The sequence below is a fragment of the Artemia franciscana genome, unplaced genomic scaffold, assembly GCF_032884065.1.
Source record: "Artemia franciscana unplaced genomic scaffold, ASM3288406v1 PGA_scaffold_75, whole genome shotgun sequence".
In the NCBI taxonomy this organism is placed as follows: domain Eukaryota; kingdom Metazoa; phylum Arthropoda; class Branchiopoda; order Anostraca; family Artemiidae; genus Artemia; species Artemia franciscana.
This window is the reverse complement of record NW_027062711.1, coordinates 169,064-184,814: the sequence shown is the minus strand read 5'-3', so window position 1 is coordinate 184,814 and position 15,751 is coordinate 169,064. Positions and strand designations below refer to the sequence as shown.

The 15,751-nt window shown below is 35.6% G+C and overlaps 2 protein-coding genes across 2 annotated transcripts in view; one reads left to right on the top strand and one right to left on the bottom strand.

Moving 5' to 3' along the window:
* The window catches only part of LOC136042212 (sphingomyelin phosphodiesterase-like), a 121,559-nt gene extending 107,614 nt beyond the window's left edge, over positions 1–13,945 (bottom strand). The window contains exon 1 of the mRNA XM_065727148.1: positions 13,886–13,945. The gene's annotated coding sequence lies outside the window, so the exon portion shown is untranslated. The remainder of the gene's footprint in view (positions 1–13,885) is intronic.
* LOC136042205 (uncharacterized) lies at positions 12,529–12,903 on the top strand. The gene has a single exon (XM_065727140.1). The coding sequence runs from the start codon at positions 12,529–12,531 to the stop codon at positions 12,901–12,903; it is 375 nt and encodes a 124-aa protein (XP_065583212.1).
* Positions 13,946–15,751: the final 1,806 nt, after the last annotated feature.

Sequence of the window (15,751 nt, the reverse complement as noted above, 5' to 3'; positions counted from 1 at the left end):
AGTCTTCGAAGCGAAAGAACCTGTTTTTGAGCTTATCAAACAGTTCGTGGTAACGAACTGTAGTAAGGAGCGACCCGGCTCAATGGTAACCAAAACTTTAAAAAACGGAATTTGTATGCCAATAGTTACATCAAAAGCATCGCATCTTAATGCTGATTTTAAATATATATGTTTCGTCAAGATTAGTCTTACCCGTCAAAAGTTACGAGCCTGACAAGATTTGCCTCATTTTAGAAAATAGGGGGAAATACATCTTAAAAGTCATACGAGCTTAACGAAAATCACACCATCAGATTCAGTGTATCAGAGAACCTTACTGGAGAAGTTTCAAGTCCCTATCTACAAAATTGTGGAATTTAACATTTTTTGCCAGAAGACAAATCACGGATGCGTGTTTATTTGTTTTTTTTTGTTTTTTTTTGTTGTTTTTTTTTCCCAGGGGTAATCGTATCGACTCAGTGGTCCTAGAATGTCACAAAAGGGCTGATTCTAACGGAAATTAAAAGTTCCGGTGCCCTTTTTAAGTGACCAAAAAAATTGGATGATACCTAGGCCCCCTCCCACGCTCATTTTTTCCCGAAAGTTACCGGATCAAAATTCTGAGACAGCCATTTTATTTACCATAGTCGAATAACCTAATAACTATGTCTTTGGAGACGACTTACTCCCCCGAAATCGCCGTGGGAGGGGCTGCAAGTTATAAACTTTGACCTGTGTTTACATATAGTAAATGGTTACTGGGAAGTGTACAGACGTTTCCAGGGGAATTTTTCTGGTGGGGGAGAGATGGGGGGGGGGTCACGTGGGAGGATATTTCCATGGAGGAACCTCTCATGGGGGAAGAGACTTTCAATGGAGGGGGCACAGAATTTTCTAGCATTATTTAAAAAAAAGAATGAAAAAATAAATATGAAAAGTTTATTCTACTGAAAGTGAGGAGCAGCATTAAAACTTAAAACGAACAGAAATTATTACGCATATGAGGGGTTTACCTCCTCGTAATACCTCACTCTTTACACTAAAGCATTTTTAAGTAATTTCAACTATTTATTCTATGGCCTTTGTGACTCAGGGGGTTATTCTTAAGGAATTGGGACAAAATTTAAGCTTTAGTGTAAAGAGCGAGGTATCGACGAGGGGTGAGCCCCCTCATATACGCAATAAAAACATACGCATATAGAAGTTCGCTACGTAAGTTAATTCGTAAGTTACGAATATTTTTTACTTATGAAAACGTTCGTAAAAAATTTAAAGTTATAGTTGCCTTTTTAAGTAATCAAAAAATTGGAGGGCAACTAGGCCTCCTCTCTCGCTCCTTTTTTTCAAAATCTTCCGATTAAAACTACGAAAAAGCCACTTAGCCCCAAAAAAATTAATATGCAAATTTCGTTTTAATTATTTATGCGTGGAGAGCCAAGATAAAAAAATGCATTAATTAAAAAACGTCCAGAAATTAAACAAAAAAACAAGTTTTTTTAAATGAAAGTAAGGAGCGACATTAAAACTTAAAACAAAAAAAAATTACTCCGTATATGAAATGGGCTTTTCCTCCTCAACGCCCCGCTCTTTACGCTAAAGTTTTTTACTGTTTTAAAATGTGGAGTTAAGAGAGTCAAACTTTAGCGTAAAGAGCGAGGCGTTGAGGAGGAAAAGCCCCTTTCATATACGGAGTAATTTTTGTTCGTTTTAAGTTTTAATGTCGCTCCTTACTTTTATTTAAAAAAAACTTGTTTTTTTTGTTTAATTGAATGTCAAAAGTCACTTCGCAATTGCATTATTTTCACTGCCATAAACTTTAAGTAATTCACAAATTATAGAAGTCTCACAATAAGTGAAATGGTTAACTTTTAACTGAATAGTGGAAGTAATAAGCTCGCTGTGGGCAACAGGGCAACAAAAACTTAAGTATTTTCCATAGAAAGAAGTGCGCAAAAAAGAGTTATTTATTGATATTCGGGTATTTATCCCACCTGAGAAATAGTAAACACGCGTAAAAACAGACGTTTTTGGAAACAGGGGGGGTATACCCCCTTGTGAGTAAGCTTCTATTTTTTTCATTAATTAGGTTAAAATTTGACGGAAGTTATTCTGGCTTCAATTCAGGCATTATCAAAAAGCTCTGAACATGTAAAATAGTCTAAATAGTCTTCATTCAGTCTTCGAAGTGAAAGAACCTCGAAGAAACGGGGGGGGGTATACCCCCTTGTGAGTAAGCTTCTATTTTTTTATTAATTAGGTTACGAGATGACGGAAGTTATTTTGGCTTCGATTCAGGCATTAAAAAAAAGTTACAAGCGATGGATTCAAAGTTAAACAGCCTGCAATAGGCTCAGAACTCAGCGAGCGGGTTAATACAACATTTTTCAAATGAATTTAGAGTTCAAATGACGGTAATGAAATCGAAAATATCTGCAGTAAAAACTAGAGTCCAAAACACAGAGAAACTAAACACACTCCAGGACTCCCGTATACAAATTCTCGAGAAGAAAGCTTGAAGGAAGAATTTAGTAATTTATGGGTTACAAGAAACTAAGGCCAGCATTTCTTTCAAAGAAGAGTTAGTATATTATCTTGCAAGAATGGTTCCCCAAATTATTATCCGGCCCCACCATCTACAATATGTTTTCGGATGGTAAATCTTATACTTATTCGGTTTTTAAATGCGTATCAAAGAGACGTTGTTTTGCGTGACAGGAGAGTTTTTGGACAGGAAAGAGTGTTTGTGACTCCAGATTATTCACCTGAAGAATGAGAGATTAGAAACAAATTAAAACCGATACCAAAAACCATGCACCAAGAACCTGAAACCCAAGTGGAAGGGAATTAAGTTAATTGTTAACTTACGAATCGTTCACTTACGAGTATGATAGAGAAACTAGCACTGTAGAGGCATAAAATCGACGCACTCAAGTTGAACCCACAAACAATCCAGCGGAGAGAACAAGCTCCCAAATTTGCAGGGAAAGAACAAGCAGTTTCCGGTCTCAATCAGGAGGTACAAGAATTAGGTCTTTGTCAATACAGACTGTTGTGTCAGAATTTGGATCAGCTTTTGGGAGCGAGGACGAAGATGACGACACTCAAAACTCGAAAAAATGAGATCCAAGCCTCAATAGCAGTGTAGAACAAGAGCCAAGAAAGACAGCAAGAATTGAGAATGATAGACAAAGCGGTGAAAAATTGGAACTCGCGGGCCACCGGAAACAATTTGAACGTTTTTTGTTATTTTGTTTGGTCACTGGAATATTCAAGGTCTCAAATGTGAAAAGTTGGAAAGGATTTATTGGAAAGGGTTTATTTTAAGTTGGGGTTGAAAGAGGGACTAAAATATATTTTGAACTAAGGGAGGGTCGATTGATATTGGGGAAAGAGAGAGGAAATTTAGGGGCTATAGTGTTAATCCGGTCCCTCTTCCCTTGTAAGGGTAAGATGATGAAGATATTTTTCATTTCTGGGGAATTGTAAGGAATTGGTGGATCTGAGAAATGAGTGTTTTTCGTTAGTGTTGACAGATGGAAGGCGAGTGGAAGGGATCGGGGGATCATGAGTTAAAACGGCATTAAGGAATCTGGTTGCTGAGAAAGGGTTGATACATCGGAAAGATTTCCCTATGGCTCGCCAGATTTTTTGGAAATACATACATTCATTTGATTAAATTTATCTCTAATAACAACCCACCCACCCAGCCTCCCTCCCTCGAATTGATTGCTAAGACCCCTACACTTCTTCAATTCATGGTTCTTTATGGTTATATTTTATCTTATGTCTTTTTTTTAATATAATATAAAAAAAATCTTATGTCTTTTTTTTCCTTTTAATATAATTAGAATATACAAAAAGTCCCATCCCCCCTCTGGAATATGTTGCTATTATCCCTCCTCCTGGTGTTATGAGACCCTCCCCCCTATTAGCTATTCTCCCTGGAATTGCTCGTTATGAGAATATATGAGCCAATGAGTGTCACAGGTTGGGAACTGAGAGAAAAAAATACTAAGAAAAATTAATAAAATATAGAATTAATTTACACTTCTCGTGCCCCCATTTTCCTATATTTTGGGCAAATTTTGATCATTCTTTGGGAAAACATTCTCGAAGAAGGAATATTTTCGTATGTTTTGAACGAGTTTATATCAATCTCTAAGAAAACATCTCTAGAAATTCTCCAAGGAGGACCTTTTAAAATGCTAGGATCATATCGCTAAGAAGTGAAGAATCACCTTGTCTCGGTTTATAATGCCCTTCTAAAGCACTACTCAACAAGCAGGTGTATTTCAAATGGAACCAAATTCCAGAAATCAGCCTGCATGTCAGTTATTGCAGTCATAGGATACACGTAATCGATAGCTTAATCGTTTTAGTATGCGTGAATAGGGGAGTGTCCTTGCGTGCCATGGGTTATTTTGTAAAATCAATTTTCTGAAACATAATCTTAGGAAGGTTTTCATAGTCCAACTGTCCAGAGCACCATCCCATTGGGTGGAAATGCCCTTTCAAAATCTAGTTGGGGCAAAAATCTTTAGAATATGAAGGTTCCCTGAGAAAATTCATTGAAAGATAAAAAAAAACCCTTGAATGAAAAGAAATCTTGAAGAAAAAACACGCTTTGAAAAGAAACTGAAGAAAATGAAATCTCTAAAAGTATTATCTAACGTCCTACTTGTACATCGTCATTACGCACCATCAAATATACACGTTGTCATTACCTAACATCCCAAGTGTGCGCTGTCATTACGTGTCACCCAAAAGTGCCCCCCCTTCCAATGCGTAACACCCTCGTGTGCGTTGTCATTACATAACACGCATGTTTGCCCCCGTCATTACTTAACACCCAGGTGTACGCCCTCCTCAGTTATAAGCGGGGAGTTCCCTGTGGGTCCCCCAAGTGTAGCATGTCAGGCTAGATTGTGCTACTCTTAACATAGGTAAACTTTCCCCTAGTATATAAGAATTCAAGAAATCATTAAGAAAAACACCTTGAAGAAAAACGTCTTAAAAAACGTCGTGAAATGTCTTGAAAACATCTTGAAGAAAAATGGCTTCAGAAACACCTTGAAATGTTTTGAAAGGTCTTGAAAAACGTGAAGAAAAGTGTGTTAAAATATGTTTTGAAACGTCCTGAAAAACTTCTTGAAGAAAAATGTCTTTAAAAACGTCTTGGAATGTCTTGAAAAGTCTTGAAAAACGTCTTGAAGAAAAAATCTCTTTAAAAAAGGCTTGAAAAAACCTCTTGAAGAAAAATATCTTAAAAACTTCCCCACTTGAGTAGAAGACTGTCATACTTCCTATGACGCAACAACCAAAGCCCTATTATGAAACATTCAAAGAAATTCTAAACACTCTCGATTATGTAACACGCAAAAGTAAACTTTCCCTATGAAGTAACATGCACCTACGTCTCTTAGAAATTACTAAATAAAAAAAACAAGTTTTTTGAAATGAAAGTAAGGGGCGACATTAAAACTTAAAACCAACAGAAATTACTCCTTATATGAAAGGGGCTTTTCCTCCTCGACACCCCGTTATTTACAATAAAGTTATTTATTGTTTTAAAAAGTAGAGTTGCGAGAAAGAATCAAACTTTAGCGCAAGGAGCGGGGTGTCGAGGAGGAAAAGTCCCTTTCATATAAGGATTAATTTCTGTTCGTTTTAAGTTTTAATGTCGCTCCTTACTTTCATTTCAAAAAACTTGTTCTTTTATTTAATTTCTGAAAGTTTTTGAATTAACGCATGTCTGATTTTGGCTCTCCGTACATAAATTATTAAAATGAAATTTGCTATTAATCCTTTTTTTTTGGCTAAATGGCTTTCTCTTAGTTTTGACCAGACGATTTTGAGAAATAAGGGGTGGGGAAGGAGGCCTAGTTGCCCTCCAAGTTTTTGGTTACTTATAAAGGCAACTAGAACTTTTAATTTTTAACGAACGTATTTATTAGTAAAAAATATACGTAACTTGAGAATTAACTTACGTAACAAACTTTTATATTCTTATATTTTTGATTATATATATGAGGGGGTTTGTCCCCTCGTTAATACCTCGCTCTTCACACTAAATCTTAAGTTTTGTCCCAATTCTTTAAGAATGACCCCTGAATCAGAAAGGCCATAGAATAAATAGTTGAAATTACTAAAAATAATTTAGCATAAAGAGCGAAGTATTTATCTCCTTCTAAATACCTCGCTCTTTATGCTAAAATATTTTTAGAACCCCTCATATGCGTAATAATCTCTGTTCGTTTTAAGTTTTAATGCTTCTCCTTACTTACAATTGAAAAACTTTTTCATGTTTATATTTTCATTGTTTTTTTTAATAGTAATGCTAGAAAATCCTGCGCCCTTTACATTGAATTTCTCTTCCCCCATGAAATATTCCTCCAAGGAAAGATCCTCCCATATAGCCCCCTCCCCTGAACCCCACACCCAAACAAAAAAATCCCCCTGAAAACGTCGGTACACTTCCCAATAACCATTACTGTATGTAAACATAGGTCAAAGCTAGTAACTTGCAGCCCCTCCCCCAGGGACTGTGGGGGGTAAGTCATCCCCAAAGACATAGTTATTATGGTTTTCGACTATGTGGAACAAAATGGATATCTCAAAATTTTGATCCGTTGACCTTGGGAAAAAAATGAGCGTGGGAGGGGGCCTAGGTGCCCTCCAATTTTTTCGGTCACTTAAAAAGTTGCACTAGAACTTTTCATTTCCGTTAGAATGAGCCCTCTTGCAACACTCTAGGACCACTTGGTCGATACGATGACCCCTGGGGAAAAGAAAAAAAAACAAACAAACAAACAAATAAACAGCACCCGTGATTAGTCTTATGGCAAAAAATACGAAATCCCACATTTTTTAGATTGGACCTTGAAATTTGTTATATAGGGTTTTCTGATACGCTGAATGCAATGGTGTTAATTTCGTTACGATCCTATGAATTTTAGGGGGTGTTTCCCCCTATTTCCCAAAATAAGGCAAATTTTCTTAGGCTCGTAACTTTTGATGACAAAGACTAAATTTGATAAAACTTATATATTTGAAATCAACATAAAAATCCGATTCTTTTGATATACCTTTTAGCATCAAAATTCCGTTTTTTAGAGTTTCGTTTACTATTGAGCCGGGTCACTCCTTACTAGAGTTCGTTATCACGAAGTGTTTGATTTTGTGTGACGTAACATGCACCAGCGCCTTGCCCTAAGGTATTCGCAATTAAAACTTCATCGTAATCTTAAATCATTAAAAAAGAAAGGAGTAATAGCTATATATCCATTTAAACCAGTGAGGGGATGCTACTGATACTCCACTTTCGTCAAAAAAGTTGTATATAAAAACCATAGAGAAACAGAAACGAAACTTTTGAAAATTTGTCCGTTTTAAAAACTCTCTCCTGTTTTTACATAAGGAAAACAGGTTGTGTCCACTTTTATGTTTTGACATCCCATAAATTGAGCAATTGCTAATTTTCAGAGAAAATGAAACAAATCAAATCTGTATACAGCGACGAAGACCACACTGCCTTACCATCATAATCAACAAGTAGTACAATAGGGAAATTTTCTTATATAAGACTGTGGAACGCAACTTTAAATGGATATTTCATCCCTATATCCAAGGGCCGTCCTCAGTAAAACAAATGACGAAAAAAACAGTAAAAGGGACTCGCACTAAAATACAACCTTTAGAACTAAAATATTTTCAAAACAGCTCTGTCATCATTACTTCAAGGAAGTTCAACCACGACTCAACTGTCCAGGACAGTAGAACAACTTCAACTTTCCTGGTTCATCTTGGTTCAGCTGTCTTGGTTATCTTATGCTCCGATATTTCAATGTTAGTTCTTTCAAATTCGTTTTTTCGTCATTTGTTTTGTTAAGGACGGCCCTTGGATATTGGGTCGAAATGTCCATTTAAAGTTGCGCTCCAGTGTCTTATATAAAAGTCGTCCCATTGTCTACTTGTTGTTTTTAATCAAATCTGTATAATCTTATTGCTTAGTATTTATCTTTTCATAATTGTCTTACACATTCATAAATTTATAAGGGACTATTGGACGAACTTAAGACACATCTATCTTTATAAAAAAAATTACAAAAAATAACCTGTTAACCAATTAATCTTGCTTTCTTAAATAAGAATTGATTCACTATGGTGTACAATACTTCGTAATCCTAGGTTTTTAATTTAGAATTTATATTGTTGTCTTTTAGGTATAAACATGTCAAAGAGACAAATTATTCTGCAATCTAATTTTATTTTTAGTTGTTATTCTTTAGTAGGATAATACTTCACAAAGCAAATAATGTTCTTTTTATAGGACTATTTACCTTGTAAGTATTGTCAGCTTGGGCGATAAGCTTTTTCTCATGGTTTATTTAATATTTAAAAATGGAGCAAATTTCTTGTTATTCTTAATAGGGTATACAAATTCAGAGCATAGAGCATTTGGATTTATTTTAATTTCCTAGGCCATATAAAATTACACCCGAGTACTTCATTTAAAGCACCAATGACAGTGGAAATGAAATCTGATTGTTTGAGTTTGTTTTTGTTGAAATTTACTCTTTCAGGGAATATATACCAACACAGGCAGGGGGTATTGGGAACAAGTAGTCAAGTCCACTATACTTCTGACAAGGTGTTAACGTTGAAAGTTTTCTTCTTTGTTGCCTTGACTAAAGGTTTGAAAATCAAAATATTTTTCATTCAAAACAAAGTAATTGTCTTAAATACATACAAAATTTTTAAATAACAAAACAGTTCCAAAGTTGCCAGAGTAAGTTAAACGTATTCTCTTATAATACCCTAAGACTGCCTTTGTCAAAAGTACGAAATCCATAAGTGACTTTTGCCATTTCCTTAAGCGACTGATTAAAGCGCTCATTTTAGAAAGCTCAAAAGTAAAATTGTTTCATTAGCTGTGTCTCTAGTGGGGAAAATTGACTCCATTTTATCTCTAGTCAACTATTTCAGCTACAGTTAACTGAAATTAAAGGTCCTAACAAATTCAGATGTAAGGCCACCTCTCGTCAAATAAGCTAGACCACCTCCGCGTAAGCTGTGGGCTTACTCTGCATTTAACTTCCAGTAACTGAAATTGTACGACTTTAGGAGATTTCAATATTCATTGGGCGGAAATTCACAGTTTATAATTTTAAACAATAACTCAAGGTAAAAAAAAACATCAAAAGAGTCGGTCGGTATTTGTACGGTGCTCTTTATCATAACCCCATAGACGTTTTAATTTTTAACCGTCCAAATTACAAATTATAGGGATCGTCGGATATATTTAGAGAAAAACAGTTTGTAAATTTTCCCTTCAAATTTCACTTTCATCGCTTCAAGTTCCGGGTTGAGTTTATTTGCATGAAAACAAGTTTTAGTTTGGCTCATTGAATACAGACAGCATGCGTTTCGTGAGCTCATTCTGCTATTTCTTCCATGCCACCAACAAAGTTGACCTAAAATGTTGAAAGCAGGTGAAACTTAAAATTTAGATCCATCAATCAACTAACAAGTAGTCGATTCTCACCATTTTTGCTTGTCCCTTGGTGGCCGCAGATCCACTTGCATATTTTAATGCCTTTTTGTGTGTTATCTTGTATCTATTCTGGCAATAAATGAGTGCGCAACCGGGGATATTTGTAGATCATTTCACAAAGGAGTCTTATACCATCCTTCCCAGAGTTCATACATAGCCAAAATCTCTTTGTTTGAAACCACTACTTTCCTTTTTTTCAATACTTTTGGTTTTGCATTAGTGCTAATAGCAAATCTGTTAGCAGCAAAAGATCAGAAAGCCTGATGGCTCCTTCTTATTGCCCAGGCTGGCTCTAGAGGCACACGTGGATATAAGGTCTAAGGTAAGGCTAAAACAAGACAACCAAAAAGTAAATGGCTGAACTGCTCCAAACTCAGTCATGTTTACGATCTTAAGTTTCATTGAAAAGTTCTGTAAAAGAAGCAGTTTGAGTTCAGAAGAAGGACAAATTAAGCAGGACGATTTCGTTTGTTTATATTCTAATTAGTTAGGAAGAGTAACATTACCCAGTTCTCTGCAACAGCAGTGAAATATCCAGTAGTGGCGCACTCACTAGGCAAACTAGGCGGACGCCTATGGCAGCAGCCTGGAGAGGGCGGCAAAAATATAAAATTTGAAAAAATTGAATTCAGAAAATATTTTTATGAATATTAGCTTGATTTAAGTTTTAAAGGTCAACTTGCTGATTTATTCTGTATGAAAGATGTGATTGATAGACGACATTAGACAGTAGTCGACAGTGTTGGTTGTGTGCTTAAAAAGGTGATGAGACGCAAGTCTAAGTTTAATTCTCGTCCTCGTTCAATTTACAGGGCTGACTACAGCGTACATTTCTGTATAAAGTAGATGATGCACATTCTGTATTATGTTTGGTCTGATACAAATTTACTTTTTATAATTATAAAACCATCATCAAAAATATGTAGAGAATTTGGTACTATTTTAAATGTCAAAATATGAATTTTAGATAATATTCTTGCAACTTTTGTTCTTTCACAGTCAAGAAATATATTTTGAAAAATGTAGGCTTCTTTTTAAATTTCTACAATGTGTGCAAAACTTCTGTGAATGTGTGCACTCTTCTACAATGTTTGCAAAACTTCTGTGAATGTGTGCACTCTTCTACAATGTGTGCAAAACTTCTGTGAATGTGGGCACTCTTCTACAATGTGTGCAAAACTTCTGTGAATATGTGCACTCTTCTACAATGTGTGCAAAACTTCTGTGAATGTGTGCACTCTTCTACAATGTGTGCAAAATTTCTTTGAATGTGTGCACTCTTCTACAATGTGTGCAAAACTTCTGTAAATGTGTGCACTCTTCTACAATGTGTGCAAAACTTCTGTGAATGTGTGCACTCTTCTACAATGTGTGCAAAACTTCTGTGAATGTGTGCACTCTTCTACAATGTGTGCAAAACACAGCAGATCGAGAGGAAGCGGGACAGGCTCCTGACCTTCTTCCGGAGCAGATTATCTACATGAAGATAGTAGTAATAAATATGATGTTAAGGAGAGCGTCAGTGAAATTTGAATAGAGGAAGGTAACGATGAAAGTGTAGGTACTGAAGAAAAGCAGAATGTTCTTACCCTAGAAAATAAAAAAATCAGAATCACCTCTTGATCAAAATGGCCCAGCTACTTGGCATGACATGTGTGATGACACCTTTTAGGTATCTCTTGTTTAACATCGTCCTCACCAGGAAAAGGATATTGATTTTCCACTCGATGTCGGTCTTAGGAGGTTTTCAAAGAATCATTTCAAAACGCAACTAGCCAATGGTGAATGTGTCTCTCGTATGTGGTTACTATACTGAAAATCAATGATTTGGTTTTCTGCTTCTGTAATTTTCTGCTTGTTTGGCAAAATATAGCTACAATTCTGAGGAATCATGAAAACAGTTGTGGTCACACAGTTTTCTTTCATGAATGGAAGGAACTTGAGCTAAGATTAAATAGAAATAAAACTATAGATGATGAAGATTCATGGCTGATGAAACAAGAAGAAAAATATTTGAAAAACTGTCTTGGAAAGAATAATTGCTTTTGTGCGAGTTTTAGGAGCTCAAAATCTGGCACTTTGAGAAAAAATATGAGAAACTCTTCCCAGTCAGTAATGGAAACTTCTTGAAATTTTTAGAATGACAGCTTTGATACATAAACATCTTCGCAAAATTGATGACAATGAGAGAAAACAACATTACTTGAGCAAAGATATTCAGAATGAAATAATCAAACTGTTAGCAAACGCCCTTCAGGTTTATGTCTTTAGTCATCCTTAAAAGTATTTCTTTATAATTCTTGATTGCGCTCTAAACTTCAGTCATACAGAACAAATTGTAAGATATGTGGCACTACAATGTGGCACTGCAATGTGTCACTACAGTGTGGTACTACAATGTGGCACTACATGGACACTACAAATGAAATTCGAGAGTAGTTCTTAGGTTTCATGCCGGCCTTGACTGGGACAATCGGTGCTAATATAACAGAAGCGAGTGTTGAAAAACTGACAGAACTCAAACTTTGCATCGACGATTTATGCGGTCAAGGCTAAGATAATGGAAGCAATATAAAAGGCAGTCACTCTGGAGTACAAAAGAGACTTAAAGAGATTAACCTGAGAGTTTTTTATTATGACCTTGTAGCTCACATTCATTGAATCTTGTTGTTAATGATACAGCGCTTTGTTGCTTGGAGGCTGCGAAGTTCTTTGCTTTGTTTCAAGAAATTTATGTGTTTTTTTCTGATTTAACACAAATTCGGAATACTCTAGAAAAACATTTAATTAATTTGAAGCTTAAGCCCCTCAGTGACACCAGATGAGAAAGTCAGATAGATGCTCTTGTGCGTCTTCGATATCAACTGGGTTGATGTTCATAACGCTTTAATTGGCATTTATGAAGTTAGCTCCTTAAATGCGTCAACATGTAATAACTCGCGAGTAAAAAATATTGCAAATAAAATTTTGTTGTAAGTTTAGTTTTATTGCGCAGTATGTTTTTTAAAATATTTACAACAAATAAGCAATTACAAACTAAACAATTTGATTTGGCTGCTGCCCAAAATCAACTAAGCAAAACTGAATTATACTTACAAACGTTACGTTGCAACGAAGGCTTTAAAAATATTCTAGTTGACGCCAGAGGATTGGCAGAGGAATTAAGCGTTCAACCAACATTTAAAACAGAGATCCTGCCAACTCTGTTGGAAAAGAAGAAAAAACACTTTGATTACGAAGCGGATGATGACCCTTTGGTATCCCCTCAAGAACAGTTCAAAGTCAATTTCCACTTGGCCATTTTCGATACTGCAATTTCATCTCTGGATGAAAGATTACAACAGACAGAAGGGGTTAGTTCTACATTCTGAATCTTCTACAACATATCCATGGTAAATGCCGGAACAACAAAGTCCTCGATGGACGATTGTCTGAATTTACAAGATTTCCTCTCAAACAATGAGGCCACTAACCTCTCAAACAATGAGGTTACTTCCTCTCAAACTTGCCAAACTTTCTCTCAAACAATGAGGCCACTAAAGATTTTGAAGGCCACTAACTTTACAATGATGTTCAAGCCATTGCTCGATGAGTACCCAAGATCGTAAATTCAGCACATGTCCTTAGCTTCGTCATAAGCAACGACATTAAAGATTGTGCCCCAAATTTATCCGTCGCTTTACAGATTTTTCAGACTCTGCGTGTATATGTTGCTAATTGTGAGGGTAGTTTTTTCAAAATTAAAATTAGTTAAAACTTATATGCGATCCACCAAGACGAAAAAAAGGCTTCAAGGACTGGCCACTCTATTAGTTGAACAAGACTTGGCAAAATACACGCATTTAAATTAACTGGTGACTTCTTTCACGAAGATAAAATTAAGAAGAATTAAATTTTAAAATGTAGACCATCTCTCTGTTAACTTTTCACTTTTACCTTTTCCCTATAATCTATATAAACTTTTAGAATTAAAGTCATTTCTTTTGCAAAATTATCGGTTTTATTTGACAAGTTCCTATTATGTACCTAATGAAATAACTATTCCAACACATAAGGTTTCGTGTAATATCCTTTATATTGTTTATATTTGTATATTTAATTTGTGACTGTGTATGTAAATTAATGTAATAGTCTCGTTAAGTGCGAAAATAATGGATAAAAAGCGGTGATTTTGAAAAGGGGGTCAATTGAAGAGGAAAGTGGAAACAAACAATCTAATTGTGAAGATAGGATGGAGCTCGAAAAAAAATACCTTGCCTAGGGCAACAGGACAGGTTGCACCAACCCTGGAAATAGCATAAGTATTTCAAAGCTGTAAATTACTTGAAACTTCGTTAAAGGAAGTTCCCTTACCAAATATGTTGACTGCAAATAAAATAACACCAATGAAACATCACTTTCATCATGGTTGATAGTGGACTGACGATCGACAAATTTTATTTGTAATAAAATAAACTTATCGCATGTGGTTATTTCCAATGTAGCTATTGGAAACAGTTGTGTTTAATGCGAGACTCTGATATAAATATTAAATGAGCACGGAGTGACCTTTGCATGTACTAAGGCAATGTCTAATTGCTCTTGTTTATGTACGATTTGCAAAGAAGGACCTTTGGCAAAGATCAAAGTGTGCTACCTTAAACGCCTCCCTACTTAGAAAGAATAAATTCTAAGTGCTGACTCCAACAGTGCAATGGTTGCAGCGATGGCGGCAGCATAGTAAAGAGCAAACCATTGCCATCAGTAGCCAAAAACGGGGTTTGAAAAGAGAAACTCTTGTGGGAAAAAATTGTCATTAATATTGATTTAGGAACGATTAAATAAAAAACAAGTTTTTTTTAACTGAAAGTAAGGAGCGACATTAAAACTTAAAACGAACAGAAATTACTCCATATATGAAAGGGACTGTTCCCTCCTCAACGTCCCACTCTTTGCGTTAAAGTTTGACTCTTTCTCTCAAATTTACTTTTTAAAACAGTGAAAAACTTTAGCGTAAAGAGCGGGGAGTTGAGGAGGGAACAGTCCCTGTCCTATACGGAGTAATTTCTGTTCGTTTTAAGTTTTAATGTCGCTACTTACTTTCAGTTAATAATTTTTTTTATTATTTAATTTCTGAACGATTTGAATTGATGCATGTTTTGATTTTGGCTCTCCGCACATGAATACTTAGAAAAAAATTTGCATTTTATTTTGGCTAAATGGCTTTTTCTTCGTTTTGAACGGACGATTTTGAGAAAAAAGGAATGGAGGAGGAGGCTTAGATGCCCTTCAATCTTTTGGTTACTTAAAAAGGCAACTAGAACTTTTAATTGTTACGAACGTTTTTATTAATAAATTAGCTTCCAAATTAACTTTCGCAACGAACTTCTATATTCGTATATTTTTATTACGTATATGAGGGCGTTTTCCCCCTCTTTAGTACCTTGCTCTTTATAATAAAGCTTAAATTTTGTCCCAATTCTTTAAGAATGACCCCTGAATCACAAAGGCCGTAGAAGAAATAGTTGAAATTACTAAAAATACTTTAGCATAAAGGGCAGATATTAGGAGGAGATGAGCCCCTCATATGCGTAATAATTTCCGTTCGTTTTGTTTTAATGCTGCTCCTTACTTTCAGTTGAAAAAACTTTTTCTTTTTCATATTTATCTTTTCATTGTTTTTTTGTTTTAAATACTATTAGAAAACCCTGCCCCCCCCTTTATGGAAATTATCTCCTCCCATGACAATTTCCTCCATGGAAAGATCCTCCCACGTAATCCCCTCCCCTCAATCCCCTCCCTATCTAGCAAAAAAAAACCGGAAAATGTCTGTACACTTTCCAATAACCATTACTATATTATGTAAACACTGGTCAAAGTTTGTAACTTGTAGCCTCTCCCCCGGGGACTGTGAGGGAGTAAGTCGTCCTCAAAGACATATTTATTAGGTTTTTCGACTATGCTGAACAAAATGGCTATCTCAGAATTTGATCCGTTGACTTTGCGAAAAAATGAGCGTGGGAGGGGGTCTAGATGCCCTCCAATTTTTTGGTCACTTAAAAAGGGCACTAGAACTTTTAATTTCCGTTAAAGTAAGCCCTCTCGCAGTATTCTAGGACCAATGGTTCGATACGATCACCCCTGGGAAAAAAAAACAAACAAACACGCACCCATGATCGGTCTTCTGGCAAAAAATACGAAATTCCACATTTTTGTAGATAGGAGCTTGAAAATTCTACA